The sequence below is a fragment of the Gasterosteus aculeatus genome, chromosome 17, assembly GCF_964276395.1.
Source record: "Gasterosteus aculeatus chromosome 17, fGasAcu3.hap1.1, whole genome shotgun sequence".
Lineage (NCBI taxonomy): Eukaryota > Metazoa > Chordata > Actinopteri > Perciformes > Gasterosteidae > Gasterosteus > Gasterosteus aculeatus.
The window spans coordinates 10,432,664-10,455,459 of NC_135705.1; the positions used below are offsets into that span (position 1 = coordinate 10,432,664).

Sequence of the window (22,796 nt, forward strand, 5' to 3'; positions counted from 1 at the left end):
CTTGATACAAAAATAACATTTGAAATTGTACTTGTTTTAGGTATTTAATTGGCAAAACAGATTTAAAAGTGTGTACATGACTTAAGTACAGTAGATAAAGATCTTGGCCTTTGTGAAGGTAGTATTTATTTTTCAGGGTCATTCCTTTTTGTATCAGTGCAAAGAAGCATAGAAATTGTTTATTCACTGGCAGAACCATCTCCAACAATACAGTGCAGTATAAAGCTACAGACAGAACTAATAACATTTTTCTTTACTGAAGATCCAAATCCAGATTTGGTCTTGGGATTTTTAAAAATGAGTTACTAATTTTTAGCCTCCCTTTGATATAGAGTAAACAAACTGTGGGTAAAATATTTGTCCAGTTATATCTTTGTCATTTATTTGAATAATTGATACATTGAAAAATAAATTGTTGAGATTTTCTTTCTTTTCCAAAAATCCATCATGTTCCATAATGTGGAGGAATGTCGCTGACCGGCTGGTTGGGAAATTCAGGTGACATGCGTGTAATGTTCCACACTGCCAGGTATCTGGGCCGTCGCCCGTCGTGACTCTCTGCATCACACCTGCTGTAACAGCAGGTAAGGGACACTGGAGGTAATCAGGTCCCCTCTCAAAGAACAAGATGTCTTGTCTTATTCAGTCCAGCCAGACAAGTTACAACTTGCAGACACATTGAAACACATTTTTTTTGTCTTTCTCCATCGTCCCCTTTTGGTTTCAGTCTGTTGCTGAAATAATGCAGCAGAGTTGCATTTTTGGCGATCCGAACTAACTGATGCTATAAAACTGTGGCTTCCTCCATGGCATTCACCCACCTGTATGAGGACAGGATTGGACATTAGGAGAAAAACAACATAAAATTGATGAATTTCAGTCTGCCTCAGCTACACACTTACAATACTGTGCCTTTAGGCCGGACGTTTAGCAGCATCATCAAGTGAGCTAAATTTATAGGTTGCTCCTTAATTGGGAAATGATTTTAGTAAGTAAGAGGAGTAAGTTCTAATAACTTTTTTTGTTTTTGTAAACTCCACACTTCTTCTGCTGTTCAGACAAAAATATGGAAACACAACAACTGGTTTTGATAATGTTTACAGTTCAGTCAAGTCAAGGATTATATGATCATGTGTGGGGGTCAAGGAAAACTAAAACCCGTTGGGACCAAATGAGAAAAATTTAATTTAGAAAACATGACTGATTGTCTTATTTCCTCCCCAGATAGAAACGTATCAGTAACATCCCTGTGAGTCATCAGACTCAAATATTGTCAATGGCTACAAAGATGAGCTATTAAGGCGTCATGCTTCTCACCTCTGGGCTGTGTAGTTGTCCTTCGCTTTAAAGGAGTAATACAATGTGTTTTTGTGGTAAAGCTGGAAGACGTTGGCCTCCTCCTCTGTCCCCAGCTGGTCGGGTAGCTTCACTGTGAAACCCAGCAGAGGTAAACTCTCAGATGCTACTTTCTCCTGCAGAATTTATCGGGGGAACACAAATGTTCTTGGTTATAAGATACTGTGTGGTAACTTTTAGTCATGACGGCTACAGATCTCAGAAGTCTGTATAAGTGTGAGTATGTGCTGCTCAGGTTAAAGGGGACTGCATATTTCCCCTCACCTCTTGGACTCGGTAGGTGTAAAGCACCTTGTCTCTTAGGAGGAACCACAGCCTCTTCCAGTTCCTTTTGCTCGTCTTGCTGCGCTGCAGCGTGCCACTAATGGAGCCTTCCTCTGACACCGTCACCTGCACAAAATAGGGGCAGTAGGGAACTTGTGACGGATTTCACCACACGAGGATCCACAATTCAGCAATCCGCACTGTGCAGTGAACATGGGCCCTCTCGGGTTACCGGGGTGAAGGAAGCGGTGCCTTTGCGATGTCTCCAGATGTTGGGAGGATGCATGTTTTGGAACACAGCAGAGAGAGGACGACTGGAGCGGTTTGGACGAGGGCTACTCTTACCCGACACAGCAGACGCTTCTCCCCCTGCAGAAACATACAATTGCTTTCTTAACCACAGCTGAGGTACTATAACACTTGCAATCTGAGTGACGTGGCCTGTTACACATTACTGCAGCTGAGGCTTAAGCGGGTTTTCTTTCACAAATGAGAGTATAACATTTCACATTTCAGACATTTATATGACACAAACTGGAGTTTAATATCACAACCCGCATTAGCAACATATTTAAATTAGCTCTGTATATTTTTGTTTGAGCTTGTTTCATACATTTTACATGATCTATTTCACATATCTAGCTATACTATGATGCAACTGGCATGGATGAATTTGTGCACTAAGGAACTTTAGCCCATGCATTTGTTTTGTTTTACTTCCACTTTCCTTTGTTGTTCTACTTCCTTTCTTGTAGCAAGTTATTTCATTTCTAATAAATTGAGTTGTTGTGAAATCTGCCAGCTCTGTCTGATTATTTCAGTCCACTGTAAGTGGGTCATAATAATAGCAATACTAAATATGTGGGCTGATAGGTAGACTGAGTGTACTCAAAGTATTCAATCGATCATACGAATGTATTCAAGCTGTTTCTCCCCACCTCTCTTCTTAAGCTCGCTGTAACAGCGGTCACACACTTTGGCCATGCGGTCTTTCATGTATTTCAGTGGATATCGGTTCCTGGAGCAGCTCCGGCAAACAATCTGAGTGAATCAACACAAATTCATCACATACACATTTAGAAAATAACACACGCTTTAAGCACGGCCACAGCTCCCAACTACAGACACAAGTTGTTGAGTCTCTTTAAAGATAGTAATGTCTCATAGAGCAGTGTGTTATATTTGTGTGTTCCTCACTCTTCCGCAGCCATGGCAATGGTGTCTTCGAAGAGTGAGGCTGAAATCTGAGGTGCAGTTCATGCACATCATCACTTGTGAGACTGGAACAAGCGTGGGGGCTTTTTCTCCAAGGATCAGCCGCAGACGATCTCTGGCCTGAAGAAAACACGCAGGAACAGAGAAACACGCTGGTCAATGACGTCTAATAGCGACATTAATCCGGTCGGATGCGGATAAGCAGGGTTGAGGAAACATTGGTGTTGGCTCACCTCTCCTAAGCAGCTGTTGAATGCTACAGATCCCCTGGCATGTTCCGTCACAGTGCGACTCAGAGTGTAAAACCAGTCCTCTCTTTCAATGAAGGAACTGCAAACAACAGGCCACCAGAGTAAAAACATGTCTATTCTATTTTTACTAGTTAGTTTTAACCTTTTTTTGTGTGTCACCCACCTTGCAGACAAAGTGATGGAGATGTCTGTTCCTTCAATCTTCAGTGCATTTTGGACATTTTCTACTATGGGTTTACTGACCTGAAAAAACAGTAGGATCATAAATCAAAAAAGAAAAGCTTTCCATTCTGACAGTGAAGTCGCAACACATTTTTCGATTCTCTGTCAACTGCAAATAAATGAATAATTTCATTTAAAAAACACATGGATTTTCACCACGTTTTTAATTGCAAATAAACTCGGTGGTAATTTGAAGGTAAACATGGTTTCATTGGACACTTTAAGGAAGACTCTGACCGTCAAGCCAGTGAGTGGCAGAGTATTCTTCAGTCTGTATTTCCCGTCCTGCTGAGGGTAGGTGTACAGCAGCACATCATTCATCTGACAACAGACAGAGATAATGCTCACAATTCACAAAAAACTAAATACTGTTCAGAAAACATGTTGAAATGACCAAACTAAAAGGTAAAGTAATCCAAAAAGTAAGTCACACAAACGTCGTCGTTTATGAAAGTGCATGACTTCTCCAGTAGGTGACACTCTACTACAAAACTTGACTTCACACAGTTGATTGATTTACGGATGGGTAACAATTCACACCAAAGAACATGTGTGTATTTCTCTTATTTTTAATAGAGTGACGTACAGTCACTCTATGGTCCGGTCCGCACAGAACAAAACCATTAAAGTTCCCTTCCATATGAAAAATGTATTTGACACAAGAAGGTTGTTTTCACCATAGGGGGTGTGGATTTTGTCTATGTGGGGTATCTAAAAGTGTTAAACCCCTAGCTTGAATTTTTACGATCATACACGAATGAGACACTTCTGCAAATATATAACAAAGTTGTGGGAATCCAGCTAATTAATCTCTGTATCCCTTTTTCTGCTGCGCATTTGAATATTTTTTATGAGACTAGCTGCTCCTTCTTATTTGCTCCTTTTTATTATTCTTTCTCCAACAATAATAATAGTTTTTTTTATTGTTGAGCCCTGAACACAAATTTTACAAAACCACTACAGGAGGGGAAAGCAATGAGCTATAATGATGCCCTGAGGGTAATTCCCATTTAGTAATCTTTTCTCCCTTCAAGGCATTCTCCATGTTGTGATCTATACATCAGACTTTAGCGAGTATGTTCTTCTCCCTTAAACATCCCTGCTTCCCTCAGAATGATCTTAGTCAGATGAACAATGTGTCTGTATTAAAGGTGCTGCAGGCACATTCAACTAATATTTAACTGGTCATAATATTTAACAGCGGGCACACACGGATAAGCAGCTAATGTTGACCTTCCCTGAGCCGTCAGTAAAGAACTGGCTCAGGAAGTCGGCATTCAGAAACATCCTGCCAGGAAACCCTGCTCTTAATAGCTCAGTCTGGACATAGAAGCACAGCAGACAAAAAAATGCATGACTCTTCATTTCACAAAATGATGCCCCGGGTACGAACAGGGGTTACTGTACAAAAGGAAGCAAATAAAAGGATAATATAACTTATTTTGACCCCTGGTACACGTCTATTAACGTAAAAACTACAAACAGGAAGCAGGGATTACCAAAAACAGATGGCGGGGCTGTCGACTCTTCCTGCTGACCTTCATCATGGTGCCCTCCTTCACGAAGACCTGATTCAAACAGCAAACACACAGTACCAAACTGAACACTACATGTGTCAACTGATCACGACACACAGAGGGAATCTGCATAATTAATACTGTCCAGCTGGGGATTCCCAGCTGAATGATTGTTTAAAGGGCAACACAGGGTGGTGCATGGCAGACAGGGGGGGCTGGCAAGGAAACTGTTATCAGAGTCGTACCCTGCCCGGCTGCAGCAGATCCCGCAGGCCACGAACACTGTACTCTATATTGACCAGACGCAACAAGTTTTCCTGTGACACACACACACACACAGAAAAAAGAACAAATAGAGAGGGAGAGAAAAATGAGACAACAACAAAAGAAAAATGATGAGTTCATTAGCCGTCATTTTCCTATAAACTCCAAACTGTATTCTTCTACTTTGCTATTTGACAATAAGTCTCATTGTTTTAGACATCTTTGTCAACTCAATCAGACGGGTATGTTCTCTTTCGAAAGAGACACTTTTTTAAGAAACGTCATTATGTGGTTTGCTGCTCTACTGCCCATCAAAAGAGCACAGCATCTCTTTGACCTAGTTTGACCCACAGCGGCATGCTAATAAGCATAAAAAGTAATCCTCTCAGTTGAGTGTGTTAGCATGCAAACACTTGCTAACCTGCACTAAGAGCAAAGTTTGGGAGACTGGTGGTGTTATGACCCAGCGGGGCCCACAGAGGAAGAACAAAATAGATTCGGACCTCTTACTGCAATAATATTCAGATTTCAGGTTTTTCTAGTTTTTGAAAGTACCGGTAGTCACAAAAATAAGGTTAAAAAATGACCGTAGCATGTCTGTGTGTTCAGTGCTAACCCACTTAGGTTGAAAATAAGTAGGCAAATGTTTGTTTAGTTCAAGACTTCCATACATCACACTCACCCCATGTTTCAAGCTGTCATTTGTTTGATCTGCAATATCAGACACTACAGCTACAGCAGCTGTAAAAGACAAACACAGGGACTAATCAGGAGAGACACTTCCTGTTAAGACGTGAACAATGAATAATCATAAATTATTAGATGCTCCTTTGTTCTTCTTCTCCATGTACGACGTCACCAACCCTAAATCTGAAACGAGAGCCAGGATGTGCCTGGACTGGGGCGACACCTTCATTGGTGATAGGAGATAATATTGTAGCATCTGACCTTCTCCTAAATTACACATCATGATCTCCACACAGAAGACAGCTGAAATGTTTGCCTGGTGGGTCTACGCCACAAACAAGAAAATCTAAATTGGCTCTCTCGATGTCGTCTTTCCACGCCAAAAGTGAGAAAATAAATTCCCTGCACACACACAGTCACAAACTTGGGCCAGTGAGGCTCCCCTGTGAGTGACTGCCTCTGTCCACAGACCGCTGTTTGTTTGAAGGTACCTTGGGTGTCTTTATATTCCTTGGAATCCGGGGAGAGGTTGTTTAGGTAATCTGTAAGAGGATTTAGAGAAATAGAATGCTTTCTGAGAGTCCAAAATGTAAGCGCTGTGAGTAAAATGTATGTTTCATTCACTAAACATACTAAATCTCGTCCTTAACAGGAGACTCACCAGTGAGGAGCATGCGGTACTGAGCCACACGCACAATGACCTGCAACAGCTGGTGTTTCAGAGACACTTTTCCCCCAGCTGGACTCTGCTGCTGAAACAAATAAGAAAATACAAATTAAACATTTTCGCTGTATTCTGATTCTGTATTCTAATTGTGTATTCTGATTGTGTATTCTGTATTCTGATTGTGTATTCTGCATTCTGATTGTGTATTCGAATTGTGTATTCTGATTGTGTATTCTGAATACTGATTGTGTATTCTGTATTACTACTGCACATGAACCATTGTCCAAATCCCCATGGACCAAGGCCAAACCACACAGTCAGGTTACTCAAAACAGTCAAAAGAAAATACAAATTAAATATTTTTGCTGTATTCTGTGATACTGTATTCTGATTATTTATTCTTTATTCTGTATTCTGATTCTCTATTCTGTAATCTGATTCTGTATTCTGATTCTGTATTCTGATTCTGTATTCTGTATCGCTACTGCACATGGACCATTGTGCAAATCCCCATGGACCAAGGCCAAATCACACAGTAAGGATAGGTCAAACCACATGGTCAGGTTATTAAAAACAGTCAAAAGAAAATACAAATTAAACATTTTCACTGTATTCTGTGATTCGGAATCTCTATTCTTAATTCTGTATTCTGATTCTGTATTCTGTAAACTGATTCTGTTATCTGATTCTGTATTCTGATTCTGTATTCTGAGTCTGTGTTCTGCATTCTGATTCTGTATTCTGTATCACTACTGCACATGGACCATTGTTCAAATCCCCATGGACCAAGGCCACACCACATGGTCAGGTTATTAAAAACAGTCAAAAGAAAATACAAATTAAACATTTTCACTGTATTCTGTGATTCAGTATTCTGATTCTGTATTCTGATTGTGTATTCTGATTCTGTATTCTGTGTATTCTGTAACACTACTGCACATGGACCATTGTGCAAATCCCCATGGACCTGATTCTGTATTCTGTATTCTAATTGTGTATTCTGATTGTATATTCTGTATTCTGATTCTGTATTCTGTATTCTAATTGTGTATTCTGGTTGTATATTCTGTATTCTGATTCTGTATTCTGTATCACTACTGCACATGGACCATTGTGCTAATCCCCATGGACCAAGGCCAAACCACACAGTCAGGTTAGTCAAAACAGTCAAAAGAAAATTTTCGCTGTATTCTGTGATTCTGTATTCTGATTCTATATTCTAATTCTGTATTCTGATTCTGTATTCTGTATTCTGATTCTGTATTCTGATTCTGTATTCTGTATCACTACTGCACATGAACCATTGTGCAAATCCCCCATGGACCAAGGCCATTAAAGGTTATTAAAAACAGTCAAAAGAAAATACAAATTAAACATTTTCACTGTATTCTGTGATTCTTTATTCTGATTCTGTATTCTGATTCTGTACACACAGTCAGGATAGGCCAAACAGTCAAAAGAATCATTCATATATCATTGGGTGTGAACAGATCTTAAGGTAAAGAAAACTTAATCTGCACTGAGATGCAAATTATACCAATGATACCGGAGCTTCGAGCAGAACAAGAGCCAACAATTGCTGGTCAGTACGGGGTCATGCAGGTGTATGGATGTCTCACACCCCCTTAATCAATATATTATTCATCAATAGTTAATCATCTTTTCCTCTGATAATAATATCCAACCTAGAGCTTTGTTTTTTTCTATTTGTTCTGCGTGTTAAATCACATTTAGGACAGAAACTAAACTGATAATGATGAAAGGCAAACAGAGAATAGAGTTTACTGCACGGACATCAATACGTGTGGTGTTTTTCTTAATACTTTTAAAAAGAGGTGTTATTGAATCTCACAGCAAAAACTGAAGCTCTGCAAAGACTGAAAAGGAGTAAATAAAATAGAGGGGAAATATTATGTTTTCCATGGCTGTGTAATATTTGATCGCTGCACGGTCAAACATACGGTTTATGATACCTATTATAAACATAATAATACAATTTAACTGCGAAGAGCACTGTGTAATTGTTGCACTAAATTATATCACTACTTTTGTTCACTTACCTTTTTGCCTATTGCTAAAACCTTTTTATGGGTTTTCATTTTTTGCTTTAAGTCACATTTGGCCTCATCAGTGACAACAATGAGTCGACCAACAGAGAGGAGGTCCAGCACCTGGCGGTGTGGTGCGCCGACAACAACCTGGCTCTCAACACCAAGAAGACCAAAGAGCTAATTGTGGACTTCAGGAAGAAAGCTGGCACACACATCCCCATCCATATCAACGGGATGGAGGTTGAGCGTGTCGCCAGCTTCAAGTTCCTGGGTGTCCACATCTCTGAGGACCTCTCTTGGACCCTTAACACCTCATCCCTGGTAAAGTAAGCACAACAGCGTCTCTTCTTCCTGAGGAGACTGAAGAAGGCCCATCTGTCTCCTCAGATTCTAGAGAATTTCTATTGCTGTACCATAGAGAGCATCCTTACAAACTGCATCTCAGTATGGTATGGCAGCTGTTGCTGTTGCGGACCGTAAATCACTGCAGAGGGTGGTGAAAACTGCCCAACGCATCACCGGTTCCTCACTCCCCACCATTGAGGCTGTCCAGAACAAGAGATGTCTGCGGAGGGCACGCAGCATCGAAAAGGACACCTCTCACCCCAGCCACAGACTGTTTGCCCTCCTCCCCTCTGGGAGGCGCTACAGGGTGCTCCGTTCCCGGACCAGCAGGTTCAAGAACAGCTTCATTCCTGCGGCTTTCATTCTACTGAACTCTGCCCCCCCTGAACTCTAAACTCTGCCCCCCACCCCCACACATATCTCCCTCAGTGACTGTACTTCCCCCCCCCCACCCTGGCTTGACTGCCACACCCTCCTCCAGCCACTGAACATTTGCACCAGAATGTTTTTTTTCTACCACTTATTACTGTGTTAATCGTACTTATACCTACAATACCTCTTACTGTTCATATTGCATATCCATTTCGTACTGTTCATATTGCATATGTATTTCTTACTGTACATATCAATTTATTCACTTATTACACTTTACATATGCACATACTCTGCACTTTTTGCTATTTTGCTAGTTGGATGCTAAACTGCATTTCGTTGCCTCAGTACTTGTACTCTGTGCAATGACAATAAAGTTGAATCTAATCTAATCTAAAAAAAAAGCTTTCCTTAGATGGACATGGCTATTGCCATCTCTGCTACTACAAAACACATACTTCGTCTTTGTCACTGCACCCACACACACACACACACACACACACACTACACTGCTGATAACAGATAATGTGCAGAGATTGGTAAAGCTTGATACTCTTGATAAGTATCAAACAGTTGAGGTTGAAAGCAAGGTTTCCCTGTTAGGGCTTTCTATTAAAATAGTTTTACCGCCGTAGTTTTCCTGTTGTTTAAACATTCAAGCAGTGAGAAAAAACTTTGTATCAGTTGTGCCAAAAATGCAAGTGTGCTTAGTGCTTTGTATGCATGCTGGAATTCCAAATATCAGAAAATGAGTTATTTGGAAAACTATGATTCAATAGCAAGTGAAAGTGAAAGTTAACAAGGAACCAGTGAACGTTCCATATGGTCAAGGTACACTTAATGTACAGAATTACACACCGGAGAGAGCACACCAGAGGGAATAATCAGATCTATTCATATTGTTCAAGTGTGTGCATAACTCTGGGGAGGTATGGTTATTAAAGTTCATATTCATAGTTGCATTATGTGGTGCAGTTAAGGAAGTAGTGTAGGTCTGACCTCAAACTGGTGAACAATGGCCGCAAAAGCCGGTGAAGCTTGGCAGCTGTCCTCCAGCAGGCTCATGCTTCTATCGTAGTGCCCGATATAAGTGGTGAAAACCAAGAACTGTGCTTTTCTGGAAAGGTAGATGTCTGCAATCCTCTGGCTCTCCTCCCTGATTGAAGGACCAACAGAGGAAAGAGTGTGGAAGGTAATTCATTTTCCGTTAACACGTGCGTGTTCATTGCTCTGAGCAGAGTTCTCACCAGTGTCGGAGGCGATTCTCCAGCTCGCTGAGGATTCGGCGGTGCAGAGTGTAAACATCCGGCAGCTCGTTGAGAATCTCTCGAAGCCTCTCTTCATCCAAAACGGGCTCTCCCTCCTCCCCGATTGCTGCGCCCACTGCTTCCCGAAAGTCCTGACGTACAGGCGAATGTGGAGGAAGGACTTGTTTTTGCTTGAACTCTCACTAGATTCTCGATATCACTAAAGTCTGCATTTCTCTTGTTTTTCTTTCCATTTTATTGAAATTGAGTAACAATAGAGCAGAAGCTTCCGCCTAACTGCTGTGGTGAAGATGCTCAAAGGCCGACAGATTGAACAGAACAAACAATGTTTGTGGTTTGCAGTTTTTAGGTGAGTTTTTAGGTTTTTTTTACAACAGGTAATTCATTATGAGCTCAGCCTCCCAGAAAAAATATATAGACACTTATGTGATAATTCTACTAAAATAGTTGATTAAAACTGAATGTAGATGCTGTACTTACTTCCTGGAGGAGCTTGAGGCCTTTCACATGTCTGTGTGGACAGAGATATAAAACACCATCAAACAAGGGAAGGGAAGGGCGTCTTATTCATTTTGACTGATTATGGATCTGGGGTATTGGATAAGAGGAATGGTTTACAATTACGTTTACTTACAATCGCTCTGTATCCACCAGCTCTTTCGCAATGTAATAAGCTCTTGATCTGCCGTCAGGCTGCAAACAGTCATATTAACACAGTTACATTTTATTTGTAATAAGCCCAGGGTTAGGAAGAAATTAAGCATTTTGGCACAAGTTTAATAAATCTATCTTGCTCCCTGTTCTAAACATCCAAGTGGCAATGAAATTCTAAATGATGAGGAAAGTCTTGTCGTATCCCATTCACCTCCATTAACCCGCATTAAACACTGGCTTATGCCCACGGTGCAAAACAACACATGTTTTATTCAAATATGGCGTTATTTATACAGACTACTTACAAAAAGGTGACTCAAACCCAAACTGATTAATTTGTTTTAAACTTTTCAAAATTCAGAACAGTCCTTAGCCTAGTAATAGTAAACGATATTAATAAACAATAGTAATCGAAAACTTCAATTAAGGTACTATTTAATATCACGCAGGTATCTAAAATTCTCTGCACAAATACAACACACATACTTTGTCAGAACTAACCTGTCTGTCATAAATGCTGTCTGAACCTCCCTCTTCCTCTTCAGAGGTGCGTCCTTGGTCTTCTTCACACGCTGTCTCCCTTCTGAAATCCCTCGCTGAGACAGCCGGTGGAGCAACAGCCACCGAGCACACATTGTAGGCTTCTGTGTAGGCACTGGCAAGAAGTGGCAAAACATAGCATAGATACGATGAATGAATACAGTAAGTGGAGAGATAATTACAAACGTCAAGCTTTAACAAACGTGTAAAGACTAACTGCATTAAAAAAAAAAAATTCAACATAATCTGTCTCAACCTTTTCAGTTTATAGATCACCTATAATGAAATATTGTGAATGTGTGACCCCTTTACCACAGAGAGCTGGATGAGAACCTAAACCTCTGATTGTAAAGGCCACTCTCATGTCTATAAAGTAAACATAAAGGCTGTTAGCTTAGCTTAGCACAAAGATGGAAACAGCAGGGAAAAGCAAGACTGGCTCTGTCTACAATCTGTACACCAGGATCAACATCTCACATTCCTACAGACAAAATATGCTTTTATCTCAAAAGTGTATGTAAAAACAAACAAATGTTCTTCTTTCTTTTTTGTTTAACCACCTCAAAGCCTCAGTTGTATTATAGTATGAACTGTGTTTTGTCCTCAAACCTTTATTCATTAGAAAAAAGCAGATTAATTTAATTTAACCATCTTTATAGTCATCTTTCTTGAATTATGACTAATAAACAATGTGAATAAGAAAATAAAGATAAAACATTACCAATCTTGAGAAGCTGATAATCTGATCCTGAAAGGCTTGCAGTGAGAACTCTACCCAACCAGGAACTAGACAGCATTTTATGCAACGAGAACGTCTTCTGCAGGGAGCACAAATGAATCTGCAGGGCTGAAGTCTGAAGTTGTGACAGTAGTGATGCAGTCGTCCTCTATATGTGACCCATTGCTTTGCCAATGTTTCTGTCATGTTTCACTACGAGCACCAGTGGATTTTAACCCCACTGAGATACAAATTAGCCACGTATGAAGAACATATGTGAGCAGTTCAGATCTCTGTGTTACACACATTAGAGCTACATGGCCCATTAATAACACAATGGACTGCCACTGTCACGTCCTGCTATGTTTTATGAATGCTTTAGGCAAAATCTACAGAGATAAATTACAGAAGGAGATTAAAAAAAATATATATCCATTTCCCTTTTGCCCCAGGTTCACCTGTCAGCCTATTTGTCCCGGTTTTAGCAGTGATAGGGGCAAATGATCTCCAAACTACGATTTGCTAATATTGCCCCTTCAGGCTACTGCAAAACTCAACCACCGGCTCGTTGTCCATCCAGATATGTCTTTGCTGTAATAAAACTCATCGTGTTCACTGTGAGTTTAAAGTAGAAAATGACATTCATACCACAGTCTGTCACAGCAGTGGCAGCTCAGGTTCTTACCAAAAGGCCAGTTGCCTGTGAAGATGTGTACCTCTGAAAACTATGAAAAAATATAAGATCTCAATACTACCTGTAAGTATGATATTTACTCAAATTCAAAAGAACATATGTATTACACTGTATGGTAGCATCACTCAAGTAGGATTTTACGCAATATAAATATTGTATATTGACCATATCAAATAATAATGTTGTATTTATTTAAATTTGTATTGAGTATTAAAGGAAATACAAAAGATTACCTTGTAATATTAAACACAATTTTTGTCTTTCCAGTATTTTAGAGCCATCGTGGTACATAATGTCTTGCAAACGCACAGTGGTACACACGATGAAAGGGAAGCTCTTCAGTGAACAACTGCTGACTCAGATTGTATCTAAGCCTGTTGTGTCTGAATAGCGAAGAGCAATGACTCCAAAATGCTCTGACTATTAATCATCCGGAGCGGCCTGTATGATATGGGTACCGCCAACAGGAATGCATGGGGGGGGGGGGGGGGGGGGGGGGTAATGTCAGCACAGCATGACTGATCATACCAACCAATAACACTACAGCAGGGAGGAAAGAGGCTTCACCTGCAACACCAAACACATGGGCCTAAAAAAAAAAGGCACCAGCCTTTTTTCACTTTAATCTGATGGTACCACCCGTACCGCCGACACCACGTCCAGCATTTTCTTCTCCACCATCCAACATGCCCCAACAATGCACAGACACAACAGCTGAGGCTTAGTATAAATATCAGCGTATTGCAGGGAAGCTACTGCCTGTCTGCTGTCTACAGTCAAGTGTCTCAAAAGAAACTTGTGCTTAGACACAGACACAGGTTTCGGCCACAAGTGACATGGATCTATGGATGGTAATCTCAGCCGGTCGGCTCTTTGGCCCAACCTGAAATATCTTACAAGCCATTGTCAGGATTCCCTTGAAGTTCTGAACAGACGTATGACAGAGGATTTTGGTGATAACTAGGCCTTTTATCAAGACCCAAATGTGTGTACATACCTTTCTGTTTCCTGTTCAGGTGACTGTGTCGTATTCTTGAAACCAGGGAGGCTGCTCATGTCCACGTAACCGTCAGTGTCATTGGCAGAGGACACCATCCGACTGGGGCGGTCAAAGAAGTCTGCGAACGGCGCCTGGCAGACGGGCCTCCGCTGTGGCACCTGAAGATTCTCGTAGTCCGAGCTGATGGCGGGAACATTCTCGTAGTCTGAGGTATCTGCGTTGGGGAAGGAGATGGAGCGAGGCTTGGTCAGGTGAAGATGTGCGAAAGGCACACGGGAGCGTTCCTCAAAGGACTCCACCCGGACGACATTGCGGTTAAGAAAGGCCACAGAGTTCCCTGTTCTTTTGCTTTCCCTGTAAAGCAAGAAGGAGGATGCCGGCTCTGATGAAGGATGAGGTTTACTAGTAGAGCGGGAGTTGAGCTGTGGAGAGCCACTCATGCTGCGTCTCTCTAGTTCCAGAAGTCTGCTGGGCGAGTGTTGGTTGGACTCTGCCGAGGACTTAAACAAGGAGGGGTTCCCCTCCAGCTTGCTCTCTGTTTTCCTCCTAAATTTAAGCATCAGGAAACGCTTAATGGAGGATTTCTTTTTCCTGTTTTTCTCTGACGAGTCTCCTTCGATGAGAAGCGAGGGGGAACTCTTTGTGACGGGCCTCTTGGTGATGTAGGCCAGCTCAAACGGCGGAGGAATATCCACTACAGAGGTCGGAGTGGACAGGCCGCTGGATGACAGCGGGGAGCAGCGGGAGAAGCTCCCGGATGAACAAATGGCGCCGCCCTGTTTCGGGGAACCATCCCTGTAGTTGTAGACCCCGAGAGGCGTGTCCTGTCCCTCCATAGAGAGGGAGCGCGGGTACAGGGACAAATAGTGGGGCTTGCTGCTGCTCCTGTGCCGCGTTGAGCTTATCATGGGGCTGCTGCTCAGCGCGGGTTGGCCGAACCCGCTCACGTAGGTCCGCTGAACAAACTGCCCTCGTGAGATGCAGGAGAGCGTCCCTGCTGTCCTCTTGTGAGAAGGAAAAACATTTTCGCCCTCGGAGTTGTCCCCCGGGTCCTCGTAGATGTGCTTCTCACTGATATCCGGTTCTGTGTCAGTGGTGTCGTCCAGAAACGGCACTACGTGACCCTCCAGGTCTTCCTCGAAGACATCCGCGTTGCTTGGAGAAAGCAGCTGGCTTTCCGAGAGAGAAGATGTCAGCGAGGTGTCCGTGCCGGTCGGCACTGAGATGGATACTAGCCGGAATCTCGGCTGGAAGTCCACATGATCAAACAAGGCCCCCTGTGCCTGAGCTTGGAGTTCTTCAGTCATTTTTTGATATAATCCCACCTCATTTTGATCCCTGTTGTAACTGCTGTACTCCAGAGGGTTGCAAACCTCAACGTAATCCTCAGAAGACACACACTCTGTTCGTCCATTCTCCGCTGTTTTCCCATATTTCCCAGCTGATACTCCACCACTGCGTACAGATGAAAGTGGACTCTGTGCTAGTCCATGAGCTTTGTTATTCCTGGATATCATCGCTCTGTCAATAATGTCCTTTGAGGAGACGTAGTGAGGCTCGTGAGTCGGATCATTCACTACAGCAGCATGTTTCTTGCTTGTGTCACAGACCTGTTTCTGGTCTTCGGGTTTAAAGTCATCTTTACGGCTGAATTTAAACCCCAGGATGTTACAAGTGATGCCACAATCCGGAGCAGTTTCCTTGTCTTTCTCCTCTCCCTCAGAGTCCTTTGTGTTTCCATCGCTGATGAGACCAGGTTCATCTGTGAGGGACTCAGTTAAATCGTCCGCTGTACAATCTCCGGTTTCCTCCTCCTTCATGTGGAGATGTCCTTGTCTCTCCCTCATGTCTCGATGCTCACCCAAATAGCAAACGTCGATGCTGTTACTGGAGATGTCTCCCACTGAGAGGCCATCTGCGTCGGCCAGCGCCTCGCCTCCGTCACAACCTTCTGCGTCCATGTCCTCCGTCACATCAGTGTCGACCATCTCCACTGCAACCTCAGAGTCCACCGTGAGCCCGGCATCGTTGCTCCAAAGTGTTTCCAGGGAGTCCACCTCCTCTGTCAAAGCGCTGTCAGTCAACCTCCAGTCCTCATCCACTTTCTGAATCATATCTTCTTCCTCTTCCTTTTCCTCCTCCGTCCCCTCTCCGTCCTCCGACACCGGAACATTATTTTGCGGCGATTTGAGGATGTAGAAGTTGAATCGTTTCTCTGCCGATAACCCGTCTTTGTTCACACCGTTTTCTGTCTCATGCTCCTCATCACCCTCACCATCTGAATTGAGTGAGATGCCATTGGAGCATCCTACCTGGTTACCATTAAGCTCTGGTGTGACTTTAGGTTTTGGGGCTATAAAAGGTTTGGGACCCCTGGCTGCGGACATGAGAGGGGAGGGCAGCTTCGGGCTGTTGTGACAAACAAATCTTGGCTTTGGAGCAACAGAAGGTTTGGTGCAGTCTGAAAGAACAACAGGAAAAGGAAACTGTAAGATTACATGCTTAAAAATAGCTTAGAGGTCGTTTATATTATGTCCATTGGACCTAAAACTAAGATTCTAACTCGTAGTAAAATGTTATGTGTCTCATATTTATTTTTACACATACTACATATTTATATTATTATCATTAGGTCACAGTTTGACCACCAACATAATTTGTCAAATAATAACAAATGTGGCAAGTTATCAAAGGCAAAACCAAATGAAAACTTTACAAATGCATTCCAGAAATAGCTTACCCCCCCCAAAAAAATAAGTTTAAAATGTTAAATGAGTAATGTGGGATATGACTTCCTTCAATGAAGAATACAAAAAAAAATGAAGGGATTTCCCTGATTTACTTCCTGTGATTCAAGTGAGAGAAACTCCTTTCAGAGCTTTACTTCTTTAGAAAAAATCTCAGTGACAAAAGAAGGATCACGTAATAATTCAAGTATATTTGATATCTATAACCAATGCACACGATTTGATCCAATTTCAGAAAAGAACATGACTGGATGATTGGGCCATACTTTACTAAAAACAATTCACTTTTTTTGCATAAAGTGCAAGTATCTGCCCCACAATTGAAAGAAGACGCATTTTATAAGAGCGCATTGCCTCGTGACTGCAATGTTAGCTGAGTTGAACAAAATTAGCTAAATTGGTATAAATCGCGGTAAAACCGTGTTATTCAGAAAGCCACAGTGAATAATGTATCAACACTTAACGCTTCCCTTTGCTCTCACATGAAGAAAGACTGCGTTAAAGGAACCTCGCTCAACATCCTGTTAATGTATCCACCATCTACCTCTTAATGGAGCCTACAAAGTCACGAAGAAAAAAACAGACAAACTCAAATGTCCAGCTCGCTTGATACTCCTCTAAATACAAAAAGATACCGAGTAGTGGAATAGATGCTTTGTTTCGAAACCCTCTTTTTTTTTTTTAAAGAATCTCACCTGTGTTCATTTTGGCGAAGCGACTGTCTCCAACATCTCGTCCACCGAAGCAGCTTCTGTCCACAAAATGTTGAATAATGTGTAAAAACGGAGCCGAACTCAGCTGAAGTGTGCAAGCGGAGACTGAGCAGCAGCTCGGTCGGATCTTCCTCTGAGGCGGAAAACGCCGCTCAGCTGTTGGTTTGCGCGTCTTGCGGCGCGCAGGGCGACTGGAAACCAAATGCGGGAAAAAAGCTCGACGCGCTCGTCGAAGACCAGGATCCTTATTGCACCACGAGGCTGGAAATGTTCAAATTAGCCTACAACTCAGGAGTGATTGGCACTCATTTTTGAAAAAAGACTAATCTTACTGCTGCAAAGGTGGTAATGTTGATTTTAACAATGGTAAAGTTTTTTAAAGAGCTATATATATATATATATTTCAGACAATTTCTAACGCAACTTTGCAATAACAACTTCTTATGATTAGCTGAGAACAATACATCCTCAAAACCCTGTTGTTTCTGGATATTATCAAACAGCTGTATATTTCTCAGCATTACTGGTCACATGTCGGGGAGAAACGTCAATTATGTTTCATCTTAAATCATGTCTCCCTTATTGATAAAACAGTCTTGCTTCCTTGTCTGATTGGTGCACAGGGCTCTTTTCTACATAACAGGAAACTGCTCTCCCAGTTTCCTGCACAACCCAACTTCACATCCTCCAGCTTATAGACATCATGCTCACATTTAACCCCCATTGTGAATTAAATGTGACTCACTGTGAGTGAAGCAACGGTGGCTGATATTACTCAAATGATGGAGACTTATTACATTTGAACAATATCTGTGCTGTGAGTTTCAGATTCAGTAGCAACATTTTTACATGATTGAATGTAGTAACATAAAGCGTATTACATTTTCTGTAGTCCTTGAGAAACAGAAACGGAAGCTTTCTGTTCTTAAGAGTCGTTATAACACGATGACGTGCTCTCATGCATCACATGTTGAGGTCAAACGTCAATCCTCAGCTATACAGAAGGAAATCTAGGCACATTTAATCCACAGCTACTGGCAGATGATTTGAGTGTCGCACTTCATTAAAACAGTGAGCAACCAGGAGGCTTTTTTCAGTGGTTTGCTTTTAAGACTGAAAAAACTTGTCACTAACATATCGTTCGACTCATTAAAAAACATAATGTGGCTGCACCTTTGGCCACCCTTTTGTCGCTGCAATAATTGTGTTTTCATATTGAGTCAATAAAGGGGAGGTTTAGGTTGCTCTCTGCAGCCTGCAGCACGGGGAATAACACAACGTGTTTTGGGAGGGAGTCCTCACACAGTACAAGATATATTAAAGAAATTCCATGTAAGGACTTATTGAAAATGTGCATCTCCAAAAGTTGATCACAAATATATACTTATATACATATAAGTTCAGTAATGTCATTAAACAGCAGGTCACTGAAGATATTTTAGCAAGTTTTACCCAAACAGGAGTAGATTTATCACATTTTTAAGAACTATATTCGCTTGTGGATCAATTCAAAATTGTGTTCTGATAAGTTTGAACAGCGGCAAGACCCTGTTTGAGGTATTGACTCAAACTGAAAAACTCATGAACCATGTTCATCAAAAAACAACGATCCTCTATGGGAAGGAGGAAAAAGCCACAGGCTTACTGAAACTATACTATTATTTGTTTTTAATAAATCATTTGTGTATTAACAGTAATACAAATATAAAATAGCTTTAACCTTTAATGCTTCAAGCATTTCCTCTTAATAAATCTTTCGCAAGAACAGGTCCTAAGCGTACAATGCTCCTCATCAAATCAAAATGAAAGTATGTATAGATTAGGAGTTCAACATGATCAATAAATCATCCTTTATGTGGATATCTCTTATAAAGGGGTTGAAATGTAAGAGATCCAGGTCAGACATGTATACAGCCATGATGTATTGGATGTGTACACCAACCGTATTAAACTATGTCACTTTGTGTTTGGTAGGTAAGATTATAAAAACTGTCTCCTGTTTGCGTCAGGCGAGGAAAGAGTGCGTCTCCTCCTCTCTCCTGCTCTGAGGTGAAACAATAAGACTGGGGCTTAAAAAAGGAACTCCATCTTGATATACTCCTTCCTGTGACTGTTTTCAAGTCTTTCAGCAAAACTGCAGCACGTAGGGCGTAGTCACAAAACTTTTCCCAGTTGTTTTCAACGTGGGCCAACTTGTTGACATCATCGAAGGTTTTTGAACATAACAACACTCATTCTCAGTCTCCTTTCAATTAATTTACTTGTACTTGAAATATATCATATCTCATTTGGGTGCAGGAGAAGTTCTCCTTTTTTTTTGGCATCATTTGGCAAAACGTCGACGACAACCGTTATGGCCTTTAAGGGGTAGGCTCGTCCTACAGCTCCCTCCTCGCCGTACTAAGCCCCTCCCACGAGACACACACTGACACACAACTTGCTACTGTCACAAAATAAAGAGGAAAACATAAAAACACAGGAAAGTATTGTTGACTTGTGTTGTCTTTGGCGTTCTGTAAACTGCATGTAAAGTGTTTGTACCAGTAGGATGCAGAAACAGACTCTTGTTCATGGATGTCTAATTTTAGTTTCCTGTCGCATCACCACAAGGAAGAAAACACAGCTGGAGGGTTGTTTTTGTTCTTCTGTGAGAACTTCTGACAAGTGAACAATGGGATACGTTCTGACAAAATAAAGCTGTAAAAATAAGATTTATGACGTGAAATTTCCCAAAAATTAAATTTTTACACACACCAATAAATCTATTATATCGTATGTTTTTCTTGCGTTAATGTGTTTGATTCCTCGCACAAATCTTAGGAAAGACAGTTATGTCACACATACTGTATATATCTTAAATCAGCAATTGGCTAAACCGCTTCATAGACCCGCCTCCTATGGGCCATTTCTCCGTTGCCCGAGTGCTGCTGAGACATGCAGACAGGCGCAGAGGACGTGCAGGAGAAGTACATTCCATATTTAAAAAACACCAACATTCACATTACGACGGGCCCTCGTGAGGGGACCAGGTCCAACGACCATCTATTGACCAGCCGCCACTGCTATTGAATATGTGGGATATTGTTTGTTTAATCCCTACAACAAAGTTGTAAGGACAAGTGTAGGACAAGTTGTAGGACAAGTTTTGAGTTTGCGAGGTTCGGGGGTCATGTGCCAGACTCATTGATCAATCTTTGATCAATTCTCTCATCTAGAACAAGTGGAAATGTCAAATGTAATGTAGAGTATTTATTTAGTCATAACATTTACACCTTCTTCCCCCCATAAATATTAAACCTACAATCAATATTTATTTTAATGTTGCTGAATGCTTAAAATATGATGTTTATTTTGGTTTGGCAAACTGCAATTTAAGTTTCATCAATAATGAAGAGAAATGCAGGCAGGACAGTGTCTGCTTTTTAGAGGCAACATGAATCTTCTACTGCAGGACACATTGAGATGCAAGTAGCACCTTAACAGCCCCTGGATCTAACAATCAATACTGGCCATGTGACACCAGAGCGTGAACGAGTGACAGTAATGCTTCCAGGAGACACAGCTTCCTCCCTTTAGAGCAGCTAATCTCCACATTTCCCCATCAAACAACCTCAGTGACCTGAGCTGATTAAAAACTCGTAGTATTACGATTGTTCCGGATGAGTGGGTCAGAATATACTCCCATAAGAACCCATGATAGTTTTATTGAGTGATTGAGATGTGCTCAGTGATTTGCCTTTGTTGGTGGAAGAAGTTGAATTTAAAATTGAGATTGAGAAAAACGAGGAAATCAACAGATATTACTGTCCAGTTTTTTCAAACATTTAACATCATATAGTGCCGACTAATAATCAATTTTATTGTCACAGACTGACTGCAAAAATAACAAAAAATTAGAAACACAAATAACTGCTTTAAGTAGATAGTGTAAAGGGACATTGTTAAATAGTTACAATTAGATAAGAAACAATCACATTTAAATTAAATGAATACAATCCTATTTTAAATTATTTGAAGTGTAAACAAATATAGAACGAAACATTAAGAGCTCTGTTGTAGAAATAATGAACCTCCATTCATAATCCCTGTGACATCACTCCCGTAACCAAGCAAATAAACAAAGAAATCCTATGATTGGTGGATGAAACGACAAAAGAACAACTGTAAAGTGAAACAAACAAAACCGTAGACAGCAAGAGACAGTAAGTCAAGACAGTTATAATTCACATGAAGCTTAACTTTGTCTTAAGATTGAACCCCCACTTTGATACACCCAAGGAGGGGCGACATCGTCAAATGATTTATATGAAATTACTTTAGGTAACGTGTCACTTTGTCCATAAAATTTCTAAAAAAAGTTTCTAAGAATTGTAAATACACGGTTAACAAAACCTCATTGTTTTTTGTCTGTGCTTAAAATAATGACTCTACTAAATGCATTGTATAAATACACTCTGAAGTGTAGTCTAAACAAGTCAAATCCTGTCTGGATACTTGCTGCATCTGTTACTCGCAGGTAAGGTGCATGCTGGGGGCTTTAAAGCAGGCCGAGTGTGCGAGTGGACTGCCAATGAGTCCACAGACCCTTTTCTTGCTTTTCACTCCCTTTCACACCAGAACAATTTATGAGGCCATTACAAGTGAGCATGCAGTGTCAACAGTGCCCCGCGAATATCTTCATCCTGCACCGCCAGGAGCCTGTCAGACTACATATGCAGCACCCAGGGGACAAACTGCCCTCGCAGCTCACAGTTGGATGGAAAAACACACGTAAACACTTAATACATCAACATGCTTCAGCATTTCAAACGTAACCTGGCTTCGTAAAGTGGCCGGCGACTAAAATAATGAATGGAGCCCAAGCTTCCACTTATTATGAAGAAATGTGTTAATGAAAGGAGGAAACTGAAACCTGCTCAGATGCACAGAGGTTTAAAACCAATGCGGTGCACCTTGTAACAGATAAATAGTATTCAGGTACATGCATCAGATATTCTCCTAATCTTCCACAACTACCTGACCCTGTCGGCCACAAACCCGTCGTTTCTCCTTTCAGAATAAAACAAAGATTGTGTTATTATTTTGGAGCTGGGACATGTTGTTTTTAACATTACTCAGGAGGGATTGCTAATGTCTAATCTAATCTAATGATGAAACACTTCAGCCAGCAGTCGTAAAAAGTAACAAAGTACATTTATTCTGTACTCCAGGTACAATTTGGTCCTGTTCTTTACTTGAGTATTTCCTTTTT

At 41.2% G+C, this 22,796-nt stretch overlaps 1 protein-coding gene across 8 annotated transcripts; it reads right to left on the bottom strand.

Moving 5' to 3' along the window:
• Window positions 1-30: 30 nt before the first annotated feature.
• On the bottom strand, window positions 31-17,763 carry fgd5b (FYVE, RhoGEF and PH domain containing 5b). 8 transcript variants are annotated; one of them, XR_013453195.1, is made up of 21 exons: window positions 17,528-17,745; window positions 14,083-16,546; window positions 11,635-11,788; window positions 11,114-11,172; window positions 10,960-10,990; window positions 10,459-10,610; window positions 10,211-10,367; window positions 6,438-6,525; window positions 6,268-6,318; window positions 5,772-5,830; window positions 5,071-5,142; window positions 4,808-4,876; window positions 3,546-3,629; window positions 3,250-3,329; window positions 3,069-3,165; window positions 2,818-2,955; window positions 2,559-2,661; window positions 1,853-1,989; window positions 1,648-1,746; window positions 1,318-1,429; window positions 31-821 (listed from the first exon to the last, which is right to left on the bottom strand). XR_013453195.1 is itself a non-coding variant. In XM_040204625.2 (21 exons), the coding sequence occupies exons 1-21, from the start codon at window positions 17,535-17,537 to the stop codon at window positions 785-787; spliced, it is 4,326 nt and encodes a 1,441-aa protein (XP_040060559.2). In that variant the 5' UTR covers window positions 17,538-17,763; the 3' UTR covers window positions 31-784. The 8 variants fall into 8 exon arrangements, 4 of the variants coding, with proteins under 4 accessions (XP_040060559.2, XP_077948223.1, XP_040060560.2 ...); XR_013453193.1 differs by having other exon boundaries at window positions 1,621-1,746; XR_013453194.1 differs by having other exon boundaries at window positions 6,438-6,528.
• Window positions 17,764-22,796: the final 5,033 nt, after the last annotated feature.